Source organism: Pyxicephalus adspersus, chromosome 1, assembly GCF_032062135.1.
Source record: "Pyxicephalus adspersus chromosome 1, UCB_Pads_2.0, whole genome shotgun sequence".
In the NCBI taxonomy this organism is placed as follows: domain Eukaryota; kingdom Metazoa; phylum Chordata; class Amphibia; order Anura; family Pyxicephalidae; genus Pyxicephalus; species Pyxicephalus adspersus.
In genome coordinates this window covers 86,277,426-86,303,395 of record NC_092858.1, presented here as the reverse complement: position 1 = coordinate 86,303,395, position 25,970 = coordinate 86,277,426, and the positions used below count along the sequence as shown (strand labels likewise).

The 25,970-nt window shown below is 35.9% G+C and overlaps 2 protein-coding genes across 5 annotated transcripts in view; both read right to left on the bottom strand.

Moving 5' to 3' along the window:
* Positions 1-14,407, bottom strand: part of LOC140334751 (multidrug and toxin extrusion protein 1-like) — a 19,577-nt gene extending 5,170 nt beyond the window's left edge. The window contains exons 1-14 of one of the 3 annotated variants that reach the window (XM_072417002.1): positions 14,283-14,407; positions 10,939-11,120; positions 9,782-9,883; positions 9,430-9,498; positions 8,428-8,576; positions 6,840-6,882; positions 5,852-5,896; positions 5,192-5,289; positions 4,399-4,496; positions 3,934-4,047; positions 3,772-3,839; positions 3,560-3,668; positions 1,934-2,009; positions 806-875 (exon numbers count right to left, since the gene is read on the bottom strand). In XM_072417002.1, the coding sequence (XP_072273103.1) occupies positions 806-875; positions 1,934-2,009; positions 3,560-3,668; positions 3,772-3,839; positions 3,934-4,047; positions 4,399-4,496; positions 5,192-5,289; positions 5,852-5,896; positions 6,840-6,882; positions 8,428-8,576; positions 9,430-9,498; positions 9,782-9,883; positions 10,939-11,052 (1,155 nt within the window). In that variant the 5' untranslated portion in view covers positions 11,053-11,120; positions 14,283-14,407. Of the gene's footprint in view, positions 1-805; positions 876-1,933; positions 2,010-3,559; positions 3,669-3,771; positions 3,840-3,933; positions 4,048-4,398; positions 4,497-5,191; positions 5,290-5,851; positions 5,897-6,839; positions 6,883-8,427; positions 8,577-9,429; positions 9,499-9,781; positions 9,884-10,938; positions 11,561-13,495; positions 13,630-14,282 lie in introns of those variants that run through there. The other 2 variants (XM_072416994.1, XR_011921615.1) reach the window with 2 other exon arrangements.
* RAD51D (RAD51 paralog D) lies at positions 13,859-25,970 on the bottom strand. 2 transcript variants are annotated; one of them, XM_072417017.1, is made up of 11 exons: positions 25,827-25,970; positions 24,294-24,461; positions 23,559-23,620; positions 21,119-21,237; positions 19,598-19,679; positions 18,355-18,489; positions 17,454-17,549; positions 15,668-15,758; positions 15,448-15,518; positions 15,123-15,281; positions 13,859-15,042 (listed from the first exon to the last, which is right to left on the bottom strand). In XM_072417017.1, the coding sequence occupies exons 2-10, from the start codon at positions 24,457-24,459 to the stop codon at positions 15,144-15,146; spliced, it is 960 nt and encodes a 319-aa protein (XP_072273118.1). In that variant the 5' UTR covers positions 24,460-24,461; positions 25,827-25,970; the 3' UTR covers positions 13,859-15,042; positions 15,123-15,143. The 2 variants fall into 2 exon arrangements, with proteins under 2 accessions (XP_072273118.1, XP_072273124.1); XM_072417023.1 differs by having other exon boundaries at positions 24,378-24,461.

Below are 25,970 nucleotides of genomic sequence, written 5' to 3'. Positions count from 1 at the left end.
TTAAAGAGATACAAAAAGTATAGTATGCCAAGACAACAGCAAAACATTTTCTGTAGTCTAAAAAATCTCATCTTCATCCTGTGGCTTTTTTTCTACCACATTTAACATTACAGAATAGGGTGGTCTGGAGTCTGTGAAATACAACATACATTTAGAATGGGGTCCTGTGGAGTTTGTAACATATAGTGTACATTATACAATCAGTTGTTAATATTGACAGCCCAACTCCAGTAAAAAAAAAAAAAAAATTGGGGAGATCTCTCTTCTAATAAAAACTGCTATACATGTGACTTTTGGTTAAGGGTAGAAGAATGTTTTTTTCCTGTCTGTGCTTTCTTGTCCTTGTAACAGCAACACTTGGACAATACTTGGACAGTAAGTGAGGAGTTCCCAATGCTAAAAATGGTATTGTAAAAATGGCTGAAGTCAGACATTATTCTAACACAACTTTCAATATTGAGAGGTCAGGAGTATGGAACATTTTTCCTACTTCTATTCCTACACACTTCATATATACAAACTATATGCCTATTTAGTAGGAGTAGTTATAAAATTCACAAAGTAACACTTTGTAACATACTGTAATTCTGTTTAATAAACCATTTCCTTAGGAACACGCTGTGGGATTTTGGGATTATTTATAAATTTTCTGGGAAGGATAATACAAAAAAAATGTTCACAATAACATAATTGTATGGCCATTTTAAGATCTTCAGTATTACAGTAGGATATACAAAATTGATATGTTTTATACAACGAACAGGTTACATTATAGAAAAAAAGCCACAAATAAATAAATACTTACAGCTGGTGAAAAAACGACATAAAAAAGGGAACAAAGAGGCATGGTTTGGGACACTAGTAATACAATAGCCCTAAAAATAAATAAATAACATTTAGACACCAGCAACATTTCAACTAAAAAAAAAGTTCAAATGTGAATGGGAAATATGCTACAGTTATTTATGGAAAAAATAAGTAAAAGTGAAAAATTGTTTTGTGTTAGCTCAAAGTCTAAAACCTACATATAAAGCAGCTGTTCTCAACCAGGGTTCTTTGAAACCCTGGGGTTCTTCCAGAGGTTGCTAGAGGTTAAATGAACTTCAGCTAGTTGACTTCCCATGTGATGGTGACCTAGCTATATATAAGGGGGCATTCTTCCCACTAACCACCGAAGTATGGGTAATTTTTCCATTGATCTCCTAAAGTTTTAGTAGGAAATCCCCAAGAGAGTACATCATCCTTTTATTACTATTTAAAGTAAATAGTAATTATTAAGACAAAGTTTAGGTTCAAACTTGACTCCTGCAGACTTAAAAACAAGATTGGTTCTGCTGAAGTGTGCTACAGTATAGACCAAAGGTATGTCATCTTCATTCACCATATAGATAAATGAAAAGGTGGCATACATCTCAGCATTGATTATTGAGTAAATATTTCCTTTCCCGCACACATGCAACTGGCTGTAAATAAAACATACCTGCTTAAGCTGTGAAATCATTGCATTTTGTATGGAGGTAGTTTGTGGTCTATGGAGGGTGTTTGATGCCATTCTTGATATGGAGTTACCAGCTTGTATGCCTGGTGATCGGGCTGTTTAGTTCTGTATAATGGGCTATACATTCTAGTACCAAAATTGTGCAAATGCACAGTTTCATCATATTGGAAGGATTCCAGCCTTGACATTTTCCTGCTGGCTTAAAAGCCATTTTGTCTGACTTTTCAACTGTGTACTGACTGTACATTTGCCTGGTGCATATACTGGGACATACCATGCTAGGTGAATACTATTGAATGAGGCTAAAATCACTTATTGTGAGGGGGCTGTTCAGATATATTCATGTTGTACAATAACAAATACTTTTGATTTTTAGTTGATATAAAAGATTAGAAACAGTGTTCATTTTACTAAAATGATACCAAGATCACATACTTATCATTGGTAAATACATCTCCAAGTGGTTTCTTCAGAGCAAGCAGTAAAATGAAGATAAATAGTGTAAATAAAGCTGAAAGAAACATATTGATATATATTATTTAATGTATTTATTTAGAGCCTATTATGCAGCACATTACAGTTCCTTTCCATTGTCATTATCTACTTACATGAATAGCTGGATTGTAAAAAGCAAATAAGTCTGAAATGAATGTAATGGTAGTTCTGTTACCTAGCCAAAGTAGAACTTTATATAATGCATAGTTGTATATGTATGTATGGTTTTATAGTTCTTATATACATAGGACTAAGTAATAGTTACTTGCTGGACCATAATTAGAGCTATTCACACTTTTATAAGGAGGTATTTCAAGTTATGCTGGAGGTATGCACTGCATTACCACCTAACAGATGGGTTACTTTAACACATTGGTGGCCCATGGATGGGCCCACTCTTTAAGGGGTGCTCCACATATCAAAAAAGCTGGTACATAAACAAAGGCTAGTATATATTACCAGGTAGAACAATGTTATATTCTGTTTATGCTTTCTTGCCCTGGTAGCAACAGCACTTGGGCAGCAAGCAAGGGAAATATATATAGTATGTATAGTGTCTTTTATGAGCACATTTTGTTGGACGTAAACCAACAAAAACTTTCAGGTCAGGTCAGGAGAATATAACAAGCAGCACATGAAGTGACTGGTGACAAACCTTTAGTTTTTTTGTGCATGGTGATAAATAGTAACTTACAAATTAATATTAGTTCACAAATTATTTGTTCAAAGTAAAAAAATACTGAAATAAATCATACAATGAATAACAGAATAGAACATATTGCATATGCATTTTGGAACATATCCCCTGTGTGGTGGGAGAAAGGAAGGGCTAACAAGATGACCATTTGACTGGCAAACCTGATGTATGCGATTGCATAGCTGCATTGTCAAGAAGTACATACATAGGGCCTGATTTATTTAGGCTCTCCGAGGTTACATTTTCACCTGTGAACTTGGGTTATCCAGCAAACCTGGATTGGATTTCAGTCTTGGGGAGCTTTCATAAATCTGGTCCAGAGTGTCTGTCTCCCCTTAAAAAATGAAATTTAAGAAGTACCAAAGAGGGTAAGAGATTGCTGCTGAAGTCCCTGGAGAGGTGGCATACACAATTGCAAAAAGCCCTATTTCTCCGCATAATTGTACACATGCCACATAGTGTACAAATATGTTCTACACTGGGGCAGATGTCCTTTCATTGCTGGCCCAGTCTACTAGGACTGTGCAATTTTTTTCTTTTACAGCAATTTATAGGTCCATTTCAATAAGGGACAGTATACTGAGAAAATATTGAGGGAAGCATTGCTTACCTATTCTCTTTACTACCTGTCTTGCTGGTTATTTTACTAACAAAATAAAGGCTAATTACTTAGCAGAGTGATTATCCACTTGCAAGGGACAATTCACTTAGCTTAGGGACAACTTCCAATTTAAAGCTTAGTTTTAACTTTTCTATGAAAACAGGTTATTTTTTTAACCATTTATAAATTTCCATTGAATATTAAAAAATTATCATATCTCACGATTAATTTACATATCTGGTCAGAATAAGAATGATATAAAACACACCTACTAAAACCATGCTTAATTTAGCAGACCTTTTGGCATGATCAGTCTCTCCAGCTCCCAAGAAAATGCCAACTCTAATGCTTGCAGCCATGCCAACAGAAGAGGGTATCTGTAAAATGTGATGTATTTAATAGACAGGGAGAAATAGGCTGTATGAACATTTGAACAATTTGCATAACATATAAACAATTTACATAGGTGTGTGTATTTACCTTCTGAACTAGGACTATCAATTGATTTAGAATAGATTGTGCTCCAAGTTCCACTAAGTTTATAAGGCCTGTAGAAAAAGATGTAGAAAATTAGGACAATATATCAAATCCCCATCAAAATTTGTGCTAGTTAAAAGAAGAATATTAATGTGTTGCTGTTACCCGTTAATATCAATGCAATTTCAAAAGCCCAGAATTCAATGCTAATTATTAGCATGCCAGGAATACCCAATGCTAGAAAAGGCCACCAGTCTTTTAAACATTCTGTTGACCAACCTGTAAAAAAAAGTAGAACATGGACATTTAAATGTGACAATGTAAAAAAAAGTAGGACATTTAAATGTGACATGCAAAGAAAACAAGATGATTTTTTTTTAATTCTGTATATCATTCATTACGTATGTTAAAATGGATTCAAACATTAAGTGTTAATTTTTAGTGGCATTAGACATGTACTAGATTCTGGTATAACAAATCCTGAATTCTGTCCTCTCAGGCTTAGAGCCAGGCAGTGTATATTAGAACAAAGCAAATGTGTTGATGATAATCTATAGGTCCGGATAAAAAGCTTTGACATGGATTTAATTTCATTCATATAACTGTACATATAAATGGAACACTTCTTACCTGTCCAGGATGCAACATGCAACTTTTTTACTCGAATATAGATAAACATCAAGATAAATTGAAAAACGGCTCCAATAGTAATGGCCAAAGCAGCACCCCTAAAAGCAGAAAGAAAGCTTAAACTACAAAACACATTATTAAATGGGTAACAAAAATAGGTTTCCTTTCTGCAAATTTATATCTAACAATTTATATTTGATTGTGTAATCTTAAAAGCATGTTTAAAACAGTACTGTTGTAAGCAACAGAGCCCCGATTGGCTCAAACTGATGACCTTTTCCAGACTTCTGCTTTTCCAGAGTTCTGCTGTGCAGCCGAATATAAAAGTGAAAGCGGAACTCCAGGGCAGGTATAAAAATGAATTAATGCAGCTTGGTATTTATTAGTACATTAAAGGCTCTATTTATAAAACAGGGAACCTGACATTACCTCAAACATTCCCTGGTGGGAATATTCCCACAAGGGAATATTTGAGGGAATGTCTGATTCCCTGTTTAATAAATAGAGCCCTACATTTATTTTTAATTTAGGCAGTGCATGTACCCAAATTTGATTGCCATCAGTCTTTCTGTACAATAAAGCTTAGACTTGCTGCACTTGGGCAGGGACCTCTCCTCCTGTGTCACTGTTTGTATCCGTCTTTCCCCTATTTAATGTACAGCATTGCATAATATGTTGACACTATATAAATACAGTACAATAATATAATGTGTTGTGATGGTATATGATATAACTATATATAAAAGTGTTTGATCCTGGCAAAGGTTTAATTGAAGACTTAAAAATCACTTACATGACTCCAGATTTTTGAACAAAAAGTGTAAGATAATTCACCAGGGCAGTGACAACACTTGCCATTATACTTATTAGGATTTGAGGCCACAATATCTCCTATAAAAATAAACAAAACAGTTCTATGGAAGTTAGAAATAATTACAGTATATAAATTACAATGAATATTGCAGTAAAATATTCGGAAAATAATTGTTTTGGGACAATGCAAATGTTTTAGTTTAAATAATTAAGCAATTTGAAAAATAAAATTACAAAATGTACAATTTATGGCAATCTTTTTATCATAAACACTTTGACAAATGTTGAAATAATAAAAGCACCTTTGTCTACATGTAAGTTGTTTTAATAAATTGTTTAAAATACAATGTACCATTCTTCCTGAACCATTCTTTCACATTTGAGCTTGATGAATCCTGGCATTACCATCTTGGAATTTGCCCATGCCAGGAAAAAGAAATCCATTGATGGAAGGACCTGGTCATTCAGTATATTCAGGTAGTCACCTTACCTAATAATTTGGGCACGTAAAGTTTCTGTCCCTAAACCCGACTGACTAAAGCAACCCCAGATCCTAACACTGACAACATAGGACTGGGGAATTTTCATACTTTAGCAAGATAGTATATAAAGCTTTACAAACATTAGAAACAAGGGTTACCTGGTTTTGCAAGTAACGTAGCTGAAGTTGGTAAAAGAAAAACGCCTGCATTAGAAAAAAATAGGTGAATCTCATTTGAAGTTATCAAAAAAACATACAGCATTCTTACAAAAATTAGTAGTGTAGACTTTTAGATATGAATGGATAAATCTAAGTATTAAAACCTAACTCCAGCTCAAAGGTTTAGTTTTTAAAAGGGGGGGGGGGGATACAGGTTTTTAATTTAATGGCAGCTTTGGATTGATCAACAAACATAAACCAACTAGACTATAATGATAGCTTGTGCCTTGAATATAGTCTGACAATCTAGCTGAATAGATTAGTTAAAAACAATGAACTAATTGATGGATTAAGAAAATGTAACATGCACGATACCCCAATTGTCCCATATGAGTAGGAGTCCTGATTTACAAGTCACCAAGGGACTGATTTAAAATGAATTGGGGTATAGTTACAGTGAGTGTGACAGTGATTGTGACATTCATCAAACATTCACTGTGTATCATTCTGGTGCAATTGTTTGAATTTACAGTGATTGATTGACATGCAGTGATTTTTTCATTTCATCGGGTAAATTTCACATTCATGGCTTTATAAATATGCCTCGGGGTCTTGCTGAAAAATTTAAAACTTGTGCCAAGGCTTGGTAATATTGTTTTGAGCTGTAAATGAAAACAGCTCTTACTTCAGAGGAATTTAAAGTAAATATGAAAATTATAAACAGGTATCTCTTTTTTTCAGCAGGGACGTACAACCTCTGCCTACCTGCTTGTTTGCATACTTCATTAAAATGTACTATTAGGCTGTGTATGAACAGGTTTTTGTATATTATTATATCTTAGTTTTAGGATAGTTGATCTCCTGTGCACATACCATGGCCTGGTCTTAAAAAACTGCGCACAAGCTGCTACCATGAGGGAGCAAAGGAATGAGGTATAGTTTTTCTTTAAATATAAATTACATAAATAAGTTAGGTATCGGTACTTACAGGAAGGGCTGGGATTAGGACCAACACACACAGTTCAGTTTCTCTGTTGACATAAAAATGTATTCAACTGTTTATATTACAATATTTAAATTTCGGACCAATTACAAAACTAATTGAAATGGATATTTTTTTAAATGTGGAAATTCATCCTCAAACTTAAAGAATGGTTACAGAACAGTCTAAATATTTATTTTGAGTAAACACAAGAGCTTAGTGTTTTCTTACATAATTCTTTGTGTCCTGTAATTCAGCATAAAACAACTCCCATACTCATACTCCCATACTTCTGTAGTAAGACCAGTTAGATCTGCTCTTTTATTGTGCCAGGTGACTGGTCTTGTATCCACCCCTCCTGTATTTTTCCAGCCTGTAGTACAGTTGTCCCTTCCACAGCTCTGTTCTTTACCCATTCAATGTACAGCTTAAATTTTATAAGGCCAATTTTACAATAGCCAGATTTTAAAAGGTATTTCATGCAAACAAAGTGAATTTATACCCTTTTATTTATTTTTTTATTGTTTTTTGTGATTGAATTAAAATGCTTTTGGTTTTATTGAAAGCTTATATATTTACTAAAATATACTTCACTTTACCTGCTCTGATGAGTCAGTTCATTTTTTTTAATTTAAGGAAACATTGCAACAATAATTATTTCAGTGAGATGTCTGATATTTACATACATCTGCTATAAATGAATCACCCAAAAGCAAATCAGATAGATATACTCATCTTGTTGCTTTATTGTATTATTACACTAAAATGAATTATTGATATTACTTGGATGCAAATCCAAGTTTGTGGAATTGGAAGCCCTCCCTCAGAACTAAAACAATACATACATGGCATTTAATTGCTGAAATTCCACCATCTCTGCCACCAGAAGAAAAAAATCAAGGGTGTTCCTTGAGGCCCCAGACATTCCCCTTCTTCCTAAAAAAACTCCCATGTAATGCTCTGATAAGCATCCACTTTTACCTTGTCAAAGAACTATTGATGGAAATGATCAGAAAAACCCCATGTGTTCCTTATAAAGTTGCAAAACAACCTGTCAAGGGAAATATCTGCCTATCACAAACGCTTACCACCAAACCACTAAAGTTTGGGAGACATCAAAAATTATTCAATGAAAACCTAAAATAAGGCTTTTATTTGATGAACATTTGGGGCATTTTACAAAACATTTCACCCACATTACACCTTTTTGCTGTATACCAGCCTGCAGTAAATTATCTGCAGACTACACAAAAGCCAAGTAAAGGTTTTAATCCCAATATTGTGTGTATGTACGTACAATTTTTTTTTTCCACTTAAAAGACTGACATTCCAAAGGGATACCCATGATGTAATTTTTTATATAACACTGAAAGGCATTTCTTGGCACTCTTATTCTATGTCTAGAACATGAACACAAATATTTCTTTTTATTTAAAGCTCATTTATACAATATTTGAGTAAGCCTATAACATATATATAATATACATATTTTGCATCACATTTATGCTAGAATGGGGATGTTTATACAAAAATAAAACATGCATTGGTATATTTTTATTACTCAACTATAGACTTCTAAATTAAACAATAGTACCTTGCTAAGTCTTTGTCCTGTCCACAAAGCAGAAGTATGTTCTCAGTGTTGATATACAGGGCCCAGCAAGGAAAACAAGCCAGTGAAAGGATAAGGATTGCTCGTTGGACAATGACCCCAATGTATTTCAGATTTTTCCCTCCATAAATCTTAAAGACAGACAAAAGACTTTGCCATAACATTTTTATACAAATGTTTTGTTTATTTCTAAAACAGGAAGAAAAAGAAATCTTGAAAAAACGTCTGTAAAATATAGCAATTACCATTTACGGATCTCACTGATGGACTCTGCTGTGCAGAAGATCCCAGTTTGCATTTCACAAATCACCTGCATCAATCTCTGGTTTACTCCACTGTCCCTGCAGGTAGAGACTAAGACACATCAGATGATTTCCACCCAAGATGAATAGTCAGGCTCATCTCAGGCAAAATTCTGACGTGTACAGCAGTTTCCTGACGTCATCCATCAATCCACTGTAAACAAATGATAAATGGACCAATTGGAAAGGAATGCTGCACTTTTTTATTAAGAAGAGCACAGCTGGGTGTCACTTGCTTGTCCTCCTCCCTCCCCTCTTCATACAGCATAACAGAGCTGTGTGTACAGCGCTTGTTCATTAATCGGTCAATGGAAACAATCACAAAAAATTATTCCCAACGACTGTAATCTGATGTGTACATAGGTGCTTAAAGGGAACCGAAGGGCACTTCATGTGTCCAGGTATCTGACATATTTGCAAGTTTGTCAGATAATTTAGATGTTTTACTGAGCTCAGATCTTCCAGATCAATCCAGTGAAGTATGATGGTGTGGGCAGCAAGACAGGTTAAGTAATACTTTTTTTTTTTCTTTGCCAGTAAAGTTTTTTTTCCTATTCATTTTTAGATCACAAAAAAGGATGCTTTGAACGGTAAGACATTGGTGCATTATGTATCATAAATAAGGAAAACAATGGTAGCCGTTTGGTAATAAAAGCACAGGTAACAATATATTTTCATTTACCTGGGAAATAAGTGTATCACAAGCTGCATTTAAACCAAGTCCCACTGCCACTCCAGTCACGGAGGTATACTAATGAAGAAGAGAAAAGAAGGTTTTAGCTTCCAGAAATATGTATCATACAATATTATGGTAAAGATTTTCACAAATTTTTTATAGTTTGCCCTGTGTTTCCTTTTAGAGCCAAAAGAAAAATACTAGTATGTTATTGGCTTCCCCCAAAATGAGCCCTAGACTCTGTAAAGTGCTGTGTAATAAATCAGTGGTATATAAATGCTTTATAAAAATATAAAGAACAATCTTGTTGCTTATAAAGACATTAAAGACAAAAGCATATATATGCTGCTATACATACCGCAACTGCTAGCATTATTGCATCCAGCTGTAGTTTTCCAACATGTCCAACAAATATAGCTGTTATGACAACTGGTACAAAGTCCATAAAATTTGTAATAGCCTTTAAAATAAATAGCAACATGACATTTAAAAGACATATAGCAATTTCATATAAGGAATGCATTTTTTAGGAATTACTTTGGTACCAAACAGCAAAGCCTCCTCTAAAGCCTCATACACACGTGCAATTCTTGTCGTTGGAAAGGATTTTTCACGATCCTTTCCAACGATAAGAACCGCACGATGCATGAACGAGTGCTGTACATACAGCCCGTTCTGCTCTATGGAGAGGGGAGGGGGAGAGCGACGGCGCGGCACCCTGCTGCTCGCTCTCCCCTTTCCCTTGCATTAGGATTGCGCATCGTTCATCGTTCGTGGATCCGCCAGGACGGATCCACGGACGATGAACGACGTGGGCTGTAAACACGCCAGATTCTCGCCCGATAACCGTCCGAAGCTGATTATCGGGCGAGAAAAATTTGACGTGTGTACGTAGCTTTAGAAATGTATTAAAATTTACCCATATGTTTCAGGTGTCCACTTTTTTGGTTTGTTTTGTTGTCCCTTTATAGTTTAGGAACAAAGGTGTACTTGATGGGAATTATGGTAAAACCAGAGTAGCATGGTGTCTCAAAGGTTAGCACTCTGGCCCCTGCAGCACTAGGTCCCAGGTTCGAATCTCGGCCAGGACACTATCTGCATAGAGTTTGCATGTTCTCCCCGTGTTTCCCCAGGGTACTCTGGTTTCCTCCCACATTCCTAAAACATGCAGTTAGGTTAATAGGCTTCCCCCCAAAAAATGTCCTTTCTGTATGTACTATTTTTGACCATCTGGTGTTCTACCTCATCAACAGCAACTCATCAATTTGCATTTGTACAGATATAGGACCTAGTTCTTATAGAAAAATTTAGCCAACAAATATTTTGCTAGTATCCCCTATTCATTACAGGATCATATCATATATATAACAGTCTGATATTTTCAAGAGTGGGGAAACGAACAAGCAGGAAAACATTACAGTGAAATGACATATGCGATTTAGGCTATAGAGAAGCATACATTGTAATTATAAAATACTAATGTCCTGAGAAGTCACTTAAATTGCTTTGACTTACCAGAGGACCTGCAAATGATAACAGCATATTGAGTTCAAAGCCATTTTCTTGAAAATAATTCTTTATCTTGTGGGAGAAGGTACTACAACAACCAGAGCACCAAGGTTTAGACATGATGGAAAGAGACTGTATTTACTTCACCGCTGATGACTTCATCCTTTGGAATATTTGCAGTCTCATTCCTAGAATCCAGAATGTGGAAATAAGCAGTGCAGGTCCCAAAACCGATTTAGTTTGTATACAGCATTGTTAGGAAAGTACGTCTGCACACTATGCAAGTAATACAGCAGCAGGAAGAAGGGATCGTATAACTTTCTGTGACCAGACAGGTTTATTTGTGGTTGCACCCTCACCGCATAGTCAACAAGGAACTTAAGTTTACAGTTAGCCATGGGCTAAGCACAAGAAACTCGATTTTCTGGTTCTTTTTATAATGTCCAGTAAAATACATCATTATTGTTTTATACAGGTAAAACATATATAAACCAGCTGTCACAAGCGGCAACGTTTATCTCCTACTTGTGGTTCTCCCACTATGTGGTCTTCCCTACCTTTCTACAGTCACCTTGTTACAGATCTAGGAGTTGTAGGGACTGGCGGACTTCACCTGGTGATTGATATAGAACCTACACAGCCAGTCCCCACCCAGCAAGTCAGTCAACCTCATTTCTTAACTATGTTCAAACCAACATCCATGGCCTGAACAGCTTTATGTCCTACTCCAAGGTTACAGGCTGGGTTAGCAGCAGTGCGTCTGTATTTCTAGTTTACCATTTACTGATTTATACATGTATCTGCTTATACTTCTGTGCTGTTCTCTGTAACTTTTTCTGTGCCTCAGTTTTTTGTTTGTACCATGCTTTGATCAGCTGCCATGTGATCAGGTGTGTTTGAGGTCAAAACTCAGTACACTCACCAGGAAAGACCATAATGCTTTGTGGGTTGTTCTGGTAATTATCTGGTGGGTGTGCCAAGACATTGGTTTCAGCCATTTTAAAGGTTTACACCTTCTCCAACATGCAGATAGGTTTAATATTTCAGCTTATTTAGGACACCACCAGTATTATTGTTATATTGTAAATGTGTGATTGCTGTCATTAGAATATAGTAGAATATTGGTGTTGTAAAGGTATGTTTTCACATAGAAATTAATCTATAAATATTAGATTGACAACACTGTTTTGTGTAGAGGTCTTATTTAATTCACTTTAAATAAAAACATAACCTAAGGCCTTGCTATGTATTACTGTAATGCAGTCAGACTGTATATACTGTAATATCTATAGGGAATTATTTACTCTTTTTAACTCAGAGCGACCTCACTCTGACACGGTCCCACAAGTCTTGAACATTGAATTGACTAATGATTGATACAGCCGCTGTTAGAGAGATCATTTTAGCTGTTACTGTAGAATTTAGAAATAAAAAAGGGAGACTTCATATGTATTATTGTTTATGCCGCATAAGGAGGTAGAAAGGGCTCAACAGGATTTAATGTATTGGAAAGATATCTAAATCTCTTCAAACTCTCCAACAGGGGCAAACAATAACATACATTACAGAGGTTCCACCCTACACATACAGTTTGCTATCGGCAAATGCATTTATTACTGTCCGAGACCCCTCTGCAAAGCTGTTGCTGATTTGACAGAAAAATACATCTCAAGGCCTACAGAAAAAGCCGTCAGATATTCTTTTTCACTCAGTTCACAACTAAACCAAAACATAGGCGATTAGGCAAAACTAATTTCACTTACACTTATTAGAATCAAACACTATAAGGCATCCCTGAATAGCACAATTGCTAAACAAAACATGACAGGTAGAGAGAAAATTTAGATAGTCCCTGTTCAAAAGTTTGCCTACCCTTGATTCCTAATACTGTGCATTGTCCCCTTTAGCATCATCAATTTTTTTTATGTTATGTTGTCTTACATTAACTACTAGTTTGGGATCTCTCCCTAAGTGCTTCAATGATATTCAGGTCAGAAAACTGTTGTTGCTACTCCAGCACCTTCACTTTTTTCTGCTGTAGCTACAAAAAGGGGGTCAACTTGTTAATTGTTTTGGATCATTGTCTTGCACAAAGGTTATGTGTCCCCGATAGCTGGTGACACATGGTGATAGTTATAAGGCGGTCAATACATAGTCATAGTCCTTGTGTGGGTAAAGGTATTTCTATACAACGTTACAATATGGGGGGATAGCTGGAAATAATCCAAAGCCTATATTATATTAAATACAGTATATATATATATATATATATATATATATATAAATCCCTTAATATAGGGGTTGGCAGTTTATCTTTCACATAAAGGACATGTTAGAAGATGCAAGTTCATCCTATGAACAGGTTTCAGACTGAAAAATGCAAGTTGTCTTCTGGTAACATGCTGCATTTATCATGCCATCAATTTTCACTAAGTTCACTGTGCCCAAATGTGTTGTAGCTCATACACCCCCAGAACTTGGCTTGGTAACAACAGAACCTGCACTTTTTTTTCTGAAATGTACAGCAATTTTCAAAACTCCAGACATTTTATATTATAATTACCTGATTTGTGAAAATTAAAAAAAACTCTTCTCCAAGCTCCATTGACAGTTCTTTTGATTTGCCCATGACTCAATACAGAGCAAATTCGGTGCTGCTTTGAATGAATATAAAGTAACCGGACACATTATTTTTTTTAGATTGATACACAGCACCAATAGTAGTTTGCATCCTTTGAAGTTTCTAGAAAAAAATTGAAACTAAAGCTGGGGTTTATGGATGTAAAATGTCCAAGTCCAAGCTTGTCTGTAACAAGCCAAGAGTTGTAGCATTCTTTCTCTTCCTGATAAAAGGTTTCAGGGACATTCTTCTCATTGACCAGCAATGTAAGGAGCATTTTCCTAAATGTTCACAAGTGTAAAGCGATTGTTTCTATTGACCACCAAAACAATATGTATTTGTACACACACGCTACGGCATTCTTTTTTTTCTACCAACAAAATGAGAATGCTAAATGTCTTTATAATATTGGGGGCTAAATGTCCCCTTTTTTATGTTGTTCTGCACTAGCTGAAACAGTTTTATTTCATGGTATTACTGAAAATAATTTTAAATATATAGGGGAGTTGTGTGTTAAAAAATGATCTGCCCTAGGTATAAAAATATGTTAGGTACATCACAGACATAAGGTACTACAAAAACTGCGTTTTTGTCTCCTCACTAAAAAAATGGCCACAACTACCCTTTTAAAACTTTCAATTTGGACCATTCTATCGACCAACAGTATGCTGCGCTCAACTAAAAGCAAGTTGTAGAAGACAGTTAAATGTAAGTACATCATCCAGCTTACTTATTGTAATGTTCTATTTGTTCTTTTTGATAACAATGTTTTCACTTTTTCCTTAATCTCTTGCTGTTGTTCTTGGATCAGGCTGAAGTGCTTTCCAGTTCCACGCAGAATCTTTAAATAGCCAACTGCTTTATACAAAAATAATCCATGCCTTATTCTCCCTCCATAAAATGCAAAATTACACAACAAAGTGAAACATCTTTTGTCAAAGTTATTCTTCTTTCTTCCATAAAAATATTATACACATCTAATCTAATATACACAGGTATTTAGGGCCGGGTCTACACGGACGTTTTTTAAAAACGCATGTAAACGTTCCTATTGGTTTTTTAGGCTCTTTTATTAGCGTTTTTCAAACTTGCCTTTAAAAAGCTGGGAAACACCTATGCCGCATTTTTACCGCGTTTTTGCTTTTTTTTCTAATAAACGTTCCATTGAAATCAATGGAAACGTTTACACAGGTTTACCCGGGTTTTCCAGATTTAACCCAGCGTTGCAAGCAACGTTTAAGATAAAGCTCATAAACGCGCCTCAAGGAAATGTCTTGGTGTAGATTAGCTCATTGTAATTGGGATTTCAAACATGGGCTTTAAAAGCCTCAGGTTAAAAGCTGGGCAAAATGTCCGTGTAGACTAAGCCTAAGTGCTGTGACTGATAAATCAAAGTTTCTGGCACATCAGGATCCACAGGCAGTGTTTGAAATGTTTTCCTCTAGAATCCCATAGCATCCAATCTCCACATCTACTTGCAGGTTTGAAGGCTGTAAATACAAGAATTCAAATTGAAATTAATAATCAAGATAACAATAGAATTTAACATTCTTTAAAGAAAGAAGCATACCTGTCGAGGTGACTTTACAAGTCACGCTGTACGATATCCACTTTGAGCATTTTCTTCTGGTCTTTGAAGTAAAATACGTGTGCTGGGTACAAAACTCCATGAACGACCCAGAGCTGGACGAATCCCACTTGTACTGTCTTTTGTAATATGGTTTGATACCTTGATATGTAATAATCAGCATTTTTAGTACAGATGGAAACAGAGAAAAAATAAATTGAAGTATCTTGGGCTATATGACAGATAATAATGTAGCCATTGCAATAAGATAATGAATGATCCATTCAGTATTACACATATGAACATGAGGTTATTTCAGAAAACTCACAAGAATAGCGAGGCTGTAATCCCGAGCAAGAGTTTGTAGTTCTCGTGCAAGGTGCATCATGGCAGCCATCCCTGCATATTATTGGAAAAGTGAGTCTTAACTTGGCCAAACTGACAGGCGAATACATTTATAATTACACCCCTACAAGTTGCCTTAAACAGTTTATCAATTAATAATATAAGCTGAAGACCAGGTTTACTTTACATATCAAGATTTTCACCTTCTGTCTGTTTTCCTCCTAACAAGGGGTAGATAACAGCACACACTGAATCAATGATAACAAGTCTCAGAGTTTCTCCTGATCTTACCACCTAAGAAGAAAGAAATATAAGTATTAGTTCCTAATCGAAATACTGGAGATCGCTCTTTAAAGTAATCCCTAATGTAACATAGTATTCATTTGCAAGTTAACTCATTAAAGCTAAATTATGGACACCAATAAAACTGATCCCTTAGTTCAAGTAAACAGTGTATACTTATATATATGTTATATATGTTATATATATATAACAACACATACTGCAAATATTTTAATAAAAAAGTAATTCTTGAAGCATTTACATAAGTAATGTTCTTGTAATAATGATCACCAAAACAAATGGAGAGCTTCTGATTATCTCCAGCAGGAATACAGACAGCAATTAAAACTTCAAAACCTTCAGGTTTTCCGGTTTTCCTTCAGGGATTTCAGGCACCATCCTATTTTCATGGATGGATAACTAGGGATACCTGTAGAGCCAAAGAGTTTATTGTAGCTACAGGAGTGCGTTCATTTGCATCCTCTAGATCTAACGTTGAGGTTCATATTTGCAACTACGCCATTTTGTTCAGTCTTTGCCTAAATACACCAATAACCCCCTTTCGCTCACTTCTTTTGAGGGAAAATGTTATAAAGATCCCTTGGGCAGGGGTATTATCTCATTAATATATTCTTCTGTGAATAATAAACCAGTTTATGAGGCTAGATGGGAGGAGGATGTTGGTAGGCAGTTGGATGGTATCCAATGGGAGCAAATCTGGGACACAGCTGCACATGGTGTTGTCCATGTTGGCTTTCATGAGGCCAACTAAAAACTGCTTATGAGATGGTATCTGGCTGCGGTTAGATTGGCGAAATTTCAACATAATATGTTTATTTGCTTTCCGCCAATGTGGTGCAGGGGGCACATTATACCGTACATGTTGGACCTATCCACGTGTGAAACGATTCTGGATAGGTGTCTATCAACTTGTATATACCCTTCTGGGAAAAAGATTGCAAAAAGATCCTTACAAAGCGTTATTGCTCCTGAAACCAAACAATTGTACGAAACACCAATTTAAACTCCTTAATGTTATCTTCACTGCTGCTAGACAAACATTGGCGAAGACTTGGTCCTCGAAAATCCCTACTGTAAAACACAAAACTAATTGGTATTTTATCAATTAACTATTGGCTGCTAAACTGAGTGATTCTTTGGGAGTTTACCAAGTGGTATGGATGCCACGATTCACCAATTATTTGCCTGGGGATTTCAATATGAATTAAATTTCTTTATGGGGAGCCCATTTATTATGGTCACCCCAAGTAATAATAGTGGTTATACTTGGTCTTGGGTCTTTCCCTCCCTAACCTGTATTTTCCCCCTATTTTTCTATTTCTATTTCTTTTCTCTTTTCCTTTTTTTTATTGTGTAGTTGTTTTTTTATTTATGTGCACACACTTGGTTAATGTATGTTGCATAAGTTGTGTTTCATGTTGTGATCCAAAGCTCCTGATTGTGAACTAATGGGTGCTATAGTTATTTTATTCCTCCCACCTTTATGTTTTTGTTATAGATCTTTGTTTTATTAAAAATGTAAAATTTCTACTCTTAAAAAAAATATTAAAAAAAAAAAACTCAAAACCTTCTACATTATCTAAAAAAGCCTCCTAAAAGCTCATGGTAAAAAAACATATATTAGTAAATGATTGTAGAATTTTCACTCAAGTTAAAAACATGATAATGTTTATTTAGCTTTCCTACCTGTTGGGATAAACTGTGCCTCAAATCCTGAAGAATGTCTAATAATTTATACACATCAAACACATGGCACACATCGATCCTCTGAAGAGATGAAATCTAGAAGTGAGCACAACAAATGGATAAAGTACTTTTGAAAAATGCCTTTAGGGCTAACATTTATTCTAAAGATGAATTCTGACACCTAGTGATAACAAGAAGATGATTTGTGATAGTGCTAATATTTTTTTCAGTATACTATCTATTTCTAGAAGGTGGTGGTTTCAAAAATAGTTTACATTTTTTAAAATGATTATATTTATTTTTTATTGGTACACTCTACTTGTGTCATATCTCTGTATATTTAAGTGTAATGGGACAAGGGCAGATACCTGAGGAGCCTGTGTAGGTTTTACTTTCCAACCTGTCAGCAAAATATTTTCAGAAATAGGCTGTATTGAAGACAAGTAGGGAGCGGAAGGAGTAGAAAGTACAAGAAGAATGAAAAAAGAAGGTAGCCCCAAGTTGCAACCAAATCCAGAAGAAATACAATTTACCAAAATAAAGTCTGTGATGCATTTGTGCATCTTTTGTCTCTGTTATTATTAACAATTAACAAGGCAACATATACTGCTGCTGGGATTTACTGTATTAAATATTGACACAATGAACTTTTTAATATGTAGCAGATGCATACATAAAAGAATGTAGATATCTGTGTACATAACTAGCCATTGGAAAATTTTTCAGTAAAAATAAACTTTAAAAATGCTTTTGAAATTTAACACAAAAAGGACAAAGAGTAACTACCTTTGCAAATATGAAAGTAAATGCAATCATCAACTCCGTTGATAGGTAAAAAGCCTGGAGCAGTGCTATTTCTCACCTAACTGTAGATTGTATGTCTACAACTGCCAGTCCTTACCTGTTCATCCTCCTGGTCTGTCTTGGATTGTAGTAACTGCAGGAGACGAGAGCCAGTCACACCTCCCGTGGTATCTATATAACACACTCTCTGCTTTATACTGCTAGCCACATTAACAGCAATACTCTGACATACCTAAAAGGAAACAATTTTGAATGATGGATCTTGTTGCAAAACATATGCAACTATTTAATGCCTTGTTTGTACGAAGAAATGCAAATCTGGTCAGAAGTAATATTTACATCAACAAATAATGCATTATTACAATAATCAGAAATATTATACAGTATATAAATAGTAACAAAACTGATTATGTGATATTGAAATATTAAATCTAATTATCAATAAATGTTAATAAAAACAGTCAGGTGGCTGCTATTCTAATCTTAAAGTGCTGGTTGATCACAGACTTGTGATACCTTATACTGGGTACGTTAAAAATCTAAAATGCAAGCTTCCAAAACATGAAAGCATCATTGCAAAGCTGGCAAAACATCATATTTATACTCACATATATTTAAATTAATTCTAAGACATGTTAAAAGTTGCTGAAAGTAACTGTCAAGGACCAATCATGTTGAAAGATTATTTCAAATTGCTGCTAAAATTATAACAGTAATGTTGCATTTATACTATTGTATTTATTCAGAACAGTCTTTTTTGATGTCTGTGGTTCCATTAGAAAGATTTGAAGAGCATTAGAATGGGAAGTTAGGGAAACCACAGCATTTTCTCAGCAGAAATGTAAAATGAGAAAGAAAAATGGTCCAATAGAGTGAGGAAAGTAGGAACCTTCATCAGGTTTTTATTGCTGTATTTTATTGTATCCCAATCAGGGATGCGAATCACGGATCAAAAAAAAAAATCTTATCTGTGGCAACACAGGATTAACTGGAATAAAAAGTAAAAAAAAAAAAAAATATATCTTTCTTGCATATACTGTATATAGTACTAGGCTAAAAACTGGCCGGGATGGTAATGTGTCTGCAAAAAGAACATTGACTTGTACACTGTCACTGGATTCCTTTATATGGCAGTCCATTTCCATGACCACGACTACGACAAAATATGGTTTGATCACAACTCTTCAAACAGATGCTGCCACTGTCTGAAAGTATGTACTTGCAAGAAAATTACCAATAAACCAACAATGTTACCTTGCACTACGTTTACTGTTTTCTACTGCTACAGTAGACTGATTTGCTATAATGAATCCAGGTATATTAAAGTACATTGTTCTTACCTGTGTTTTGCCACACCCTGCTATTGCTGCAATCTCTGTAACCTCTCCAGTGTATAACCCGGAATCCAAGAGCAAGTCTAGTCTATAAAAAAAAATACAAATAATTATATTAATCATAATCAATTGATTTTGGAGATTAACACTCAGTATCTATTGTTTATAGAACTAAATCCAGTTAACAGCTATAGGTAGGGTTAAAATAAAGATCAAATCAAGTTTTCAGGTTAAAAAAAGCTCTCCAGAAAGCTTTGAAGAACAAGGCAGGAGCTGTGAATTTTCTTCCCTGTAGCACAAGTTGGTGCAGTATATAAAAAAAGAATGGGAGCTGCAGCACTAGCCTTTATCTCCCCGGAGAAATTAATAACTCATATGTCTTCAACCAATTAGTTTGGTTGCCCTGTTTAAAGGTGATCATTGGTATACCAATGATGTAGACACGTTTCATCAGATAAAGAAAATGTTTATTGCTGGTTTGCCTGAATCTGGATGACTTTTTAAAGGTTATGTTTGGTTTACTGACAGTGAGGTTGTGAGCCCCACAGAATTTGGACAGGGAACACAGTACTGAAGTTTGAATTGGCTCATTTGAAGCAGTGTTCAAATGTGTTTGTTGTCTTGATGTCATGCTTCTCTTTTCTGACAATATAGAAGTTGTCTGAAAAGCAATGTGTGTACATATGATAAACACATGAGAAGCTAACAATTTTTCCGTGAAAGCCTTGTACATTTGATCCTATTCTGTGTCTGGTTGATATAGTTAGGTCCATAAATATTTGGACAGAGACAACTTTTTTCTAATTTTGGTTCTGTACATTACCACAATTATTTTAAATGAAACAACATAGATGCAGTTGAACTGCAGACTTTCAGCTTTAATTCAGTGGGTTGAACAAAAAGATTGCATAAAAATGTGAGGAACTAAAGCCTTTTTTTACACAATCCCTTCATTTCAGGGGCTAAAAAGTAATTAGACAAATTAAAAAGCTGAAAATAAAATGTTTATTTCTAATACATGACATTACAGTCTGTAGTCTTGAACTCATGAACATCACCAGATGCTGGGTTTCCTCCTTGTTAATGCTCTGCCAGGCCTTTACTGCAGCGGCTTTCAGTTGCTGTTTGTTTGTGGGCCTTTCTGTCCGTAGTTTAGTCTTCAACAAGTGAAATGCATGCTCAATTGGGTTCAGATCAGGTGACTGACTTGGCCATTCAAGAATATTCTACTTCTTTGCTTTAATAAACTCCTGGGTTGCTTTGACTGTAGAACCAGGAATTTTAGGAAAAGATTCCAGGAACACTGGAACTCCAGTGTGAATATGAAGTAATGACAAAATTAGTGGCCTCCCAATGACAATGCAGCAAATGCAGAGTTAGGACTGCCATAAAGTGCAAGAAATCTCTGCATACTTGCCTATTACAGTAGGAGATGCTACTACAGTTATGTTTAAAATCCAGATTTACCTAAATATTTTATATTTACCTATCTACCCTAATTTTTTTTAGATGTTTGTGAATACTTACTTGTTGTTGCCAGTGGGAAGAATGGCTGTAGAAAGCTTCAGCTCTTCATACAAGTCTGCACCATTTGAGGGAAATGCAGAGTACTGAGCGAGCAGCACACGTCGAACCGCCACAAGTGTCTGAAACACAACATCCACAGCAGCAAATCTCAATGCTTTGTATGAACTAATTAGTACAAAAGAAACACACAACTCTAGAATCTGGAATATACCGGTGCAACTGAAGGCCATCTAGCCCATTCACATCTCTATCCTCTCCAAAGTATCCATGAAGCATTTGTATACCATTTTCTGAACTATTTATCATCCACAATCGTAGAAATCCTTCTGAAAGATCACAGGAAAATAAGAAACCTATGAGAGTAAGAATTTTCCTAGATACAAAATTAAGCATAGTCTGTCAGTGGTACGGCATTGTATCACTGAACTCTAGGGAGCTCCCATCGTCCCCGCCATCAAACTTCTCTTCTGGGCTTCCAAATAATTAACTTTTAGCACCGAGGCATAGCCGAAAGTGTGGACTTAGTGCACCTGAACACTAGTGTTTAGACAACCAGATGAACTTTTAGAACTAAATTTGATGCTGGTGCCACTGCCCCCTGGATGATGCTGATTCCCTGGCAGAGTTGGAATTAGCAGAGAAAGATGCTGATGTCTACCCCCAGACCATAGACCCATTTGTTAAAATGTTTGCTGGATGTATAACAAGATTGTTATATTGGAGACCACCACACACAGCACATCATCTTGGTGGGATGCATCGTGCCATATAGCTCATGTTCGAGATATATGATGGCCTCTCTGCTGCACCAGGCTGGTTACCTCCAAACTCATATGGATAAAGATGATACTTCCGGGTATTCCTCTAGAACTCATTCAGTCTGACTATGGCCTCTCCATGACTTATTTCTCTGAGGGATCGAACGCTCACACATCACAAACTAGTATAGGCTAGAGACCCCATATTCAACCCTGACGAGACATTACTAATACAATCTCAAATCTTGCTTTAAACTTACAAACTAGGGTGAGACAGAAATCCCACTGCCAGCATCTGGCCTACATGCACTCCTCTATGGCATCCCACAAACTGGGCTATTGTGAAATGCCTCCTGACATTGGTGAGCCTTTCATGGGTTTAGGTGCACCAAGGTCCCTACCCAAATGATTGGAAACATCTTGACTTGTTACATGGAGCTGAATATATTTTTATGCCAGTCTAAGACTGTGCTTGTGTTTAAAGGGATCCTGGATCCTGCAAAAGGTCTTTACTCTGGCACTACTATTCATGACTGTTACACCTTGGCTGGCTCAAGTACATGTCAGAGATCTTGATTGTAAAGCAAATAGTCTGTGATCTAATGACCCTTAATGATCCTGTTGATCATGCCTATGGTTGCTGGGTGAGACTGGACATTATTTTCCTAACCATATACACAATTACTTGCTATTATTTCCCTAATGGTTGAACTTGATGGACTTATGTCTTTTTTCAACCTAACCTACTATTTAACTAATATTACTGACTATCAATAGTCCACAGGGATAACAAACGCATACACTGCTTTTACTCTATCTATACTTGTATGACTCGTACATCAACCAGTGTGCCAATAAACTCTATTGAAGCTAAAAACTAGATTCTTTTACATTCCAGAGTGTCTCTCTCTTTAAGCAGTCCGAAGCAACCTTAGCTTAGCCTGGAAATTTTAGTAGGGCCACCACCACTTCTGATGATCAGGAAAGAATTCTGTTTTTGATATATTATGGGACTCTCTTTTCTTGAATTTATTATATTATTGTATTATGGATTTTAATGTGCAATGATATTATGCCATCTTGTATTATACTGTACTTGATTTAGACTCTCATAAGCTCTTGTTTTCCCATTTTTGCATGGGTCATTTCAGAATGTGGCTGACCTTAGGAAGATGCTGAGGTCTTTCCCCTGATGGTTTTAACAATGACTGACACTCTCCCTCGTTTCTCATAATGCCAAACCTTGCATGCTACCTCCTAAGAACTGCTATTGCCCAGTGATGTGGCCCTTGACAATGTTGGGCTGCTAGTGCAGTTTAGGTACAGGAATTTCTGTGGTACTGTGGTAATAAAATATATAGACAATGACTAATAATCTAAAAAAAAGTTAGTTGGTTAGCTGGTATGTTTTTATAGTGGGTTTGTACTTTCAAGCACACCCATTTAAACACACATGCAGGATACTCTGACACAAATGCATGTCTACTCTGACTTTCTAATCTCTCTGCTTGTTCCAGACCAGTGACTAAAAACATTAGAGCTGATAACAGCCAGATAACTACTATTTTTAAAAGGAGGTCAGTAGCAACATTGTGTTTTTTTTCACTAAAAGTCTTTTTTTTTTTTTTTAATGCCACTGATTAACATAGAAGGATTTTGAAATGTCTGCGGCAAAGCCTTACCTTATAAGATAGTGAACATTTTCGAGCAAGTTCCTCCAAATCCGAAGATACCAAATCAACCACTGTACATAAAGGGAAAAACTGTAAAATATTTTATGGCAACACTAGGACATTTGATGTATTTTTTTCACAGCTATGGTAACTTTTGGAGGATAGTTTATCTACAGAATATCTGCAAGAAATCTGAATAGTGTTCCCATCAGCAAAAAAAATAGACAGGTGGGTTACGGTTACTGGCTACTTCCCAGATTAGCCCATGTGCTAATGTACTAATGTTGTAGGGACAGCTCCTTTGAAAGCCAGAAACTAATGAAAACAGTTGCATATTTATACTGTAAATTATCTTGTGTTTATTTACTGCAGACATATTACGCAGCTCTTTACAAAGTCCATAGTCATGTCACTAGCCGTCCCTCAAAGGGGCTCAAAATCTACTGTCCCTACCATAGTCATTTGTCAATACCACAGTCTAAGATCAATTTTTGGGGGGAAGCCAGTTAATCTACTTGCATGTTTTTGGAATGTGGAAGGGAACACACCCAAACACAGGGAGAACACCCAAACTCCATGCAGATAGTGTCCCAACCGAGATTCAAACTTGAGATCCAGAATACTGCCTCATCAGTTCCTGAGGGAAAGCCATATTCTGCTGAACCACTGTTTTCTAATGAAAGGTGTGGAATCAAGCAGGGCTGCATAGTGAATATTGACACAACAGGGAGGTAAGTATTTTACCTTGTGGGCTGCACTCATGGAAGCCTAATAACACATTAAAGGACAGTTGTGCTGAAAGAAATCTGCAATTGTGAGGCAAATCACCTGTTTTCACATAATTTGTTTTAAGAGTGGTAATTATATCAGATGTCAATCCAGGACAAAGCCCTTCTCGCAGAATCACCATATCTGTGAACAGAACAAATTGAAAAAGATAATATATAAAGTAAGCATTAAATTTCTAAATAAGCAAAATAAATATTCAAAAGAAATGTTTACAAAAAATTAACTGTTATACAGGGCTAATAATCGGAATATAGATTATCATATATTGGAACAGAAATAAACATGTTTAGGTTGTACTTCAGAAAAAAAATTATATATATATATATATATATATATATATATATTAACATATCAAAGAGATGTTTTGTATAATGCAGCATGAAGCAGAGCCCATATTTTGGTTTCTATTAACTGCTAGAGAAACCATATCAAGAATTGTAATAAAAAAACAACTTGGTTATGGCACACGGGGAATGGCTGATTCCAGATAAGTGTAGTTTCCAGTTAACTGAGGTTAAGACGTGAATGAAGAGACTTGTCCCCATTCACCTCTAGTGCTGAATGGCTGAGAAAAGGGAAACCCTGATGACGATTGAGCCGTCATCAGTGTTTTCCTTTTCTCAGCCAATCACAGAGCGGAGCAATCAGCAGAGCTCTGCTCTCCTGATGGCTCCCGCTGCCCTAGCAAAGTTGTGGTATGTGTTCTAGGGCTGCAGGAGCAATCAGAATTTTCCTGTTATCTGAATTCAGGATAACCGGGGTTCTACTGTATTTACATTTGCATACATTTCAGCATGGTTTCCTATAGTCTTGTCTGGACTGCATGTTACAAAATACTTCATTTATAATGTGTTTACATGTACAACTCTTCCTATTTATAGAAGATGCAAAACAATTACCCCAAAAACTGTAAACATATGTAATTCAGTTGATGGTCAACAATTAGCCATTCACTATATCAGTATACAACGGTACTGAGCATTTATTAGTCCGAGATAATAATTTACAGGCATGGAGAGAAAAATATTGAATCTGAGAATTCTAGATAGTGCGGAGAATGTTCTAAAACTCTGTGTTTTATTTTTCCTGCTCTGTGTCTATCTGGGAACACAAAAATAAGTGAAATGAAAACATTCCTTCAGACAGTTGTCACTTAAACAGGTGTCCCCTATGGGAGGATATAGATACTTTTCTTGTTCCTGGTGACAAATGAAGATATGCTTTCTGCTTCCTGTCAGTCCTGGTGATAATGGCCATCAGGACAAATAGAGAATTTCCCCTGTGGAGGACACAGGCATGTCAGGGGTATAGTCCTTCCCCACACACAGCCTTAAGCTACACTTTAAACATGTCACTAGCTGAATATAGGAAAAGTAACATAACTTCATACAGCATTTCCTGCAATACTATTCATCCCAGTGCTGAGATATGGACATATACCAACCAATACACGTTACACACTATGCATGGTACACAGACTACTCCTACCATTTAGTGTTCTGTCTGTCAGTGACTCCCCTCTCTATGAGGTTCTCCTTGTACAATAACACACACGGCGCTCCATACACATTACAATGTCCTCTCCTAGGAGCAACTCACTACTTCACAGCTCTCCACTCCTCGGACCTCACA

Bases quoted from the DNA above. Each gene is read 5' to 3' on its own strand.
- RAD51D (XM_072417017.1), bottom strand. From the start codon at position 24,459: ATGGTGATTCTGCGAGAAGGGCTTTGTCCTGGATTGACATCTGATATA. The intron at 18,490-19,597 runs GTAAGAACAATG...GTTTCCTTTTAG, and splicing joins CAGGGTGTGGCAAAACACAG to GTATGTCAGAGTATTGCTGT. The intron at 17,550-18,354 runs GTAAGGACTGGC...GCTCACTTCTAG, and splicing joins CAGACCAGGAGGATGAACAG to ATTTCATCTCTTCAGAGGAT.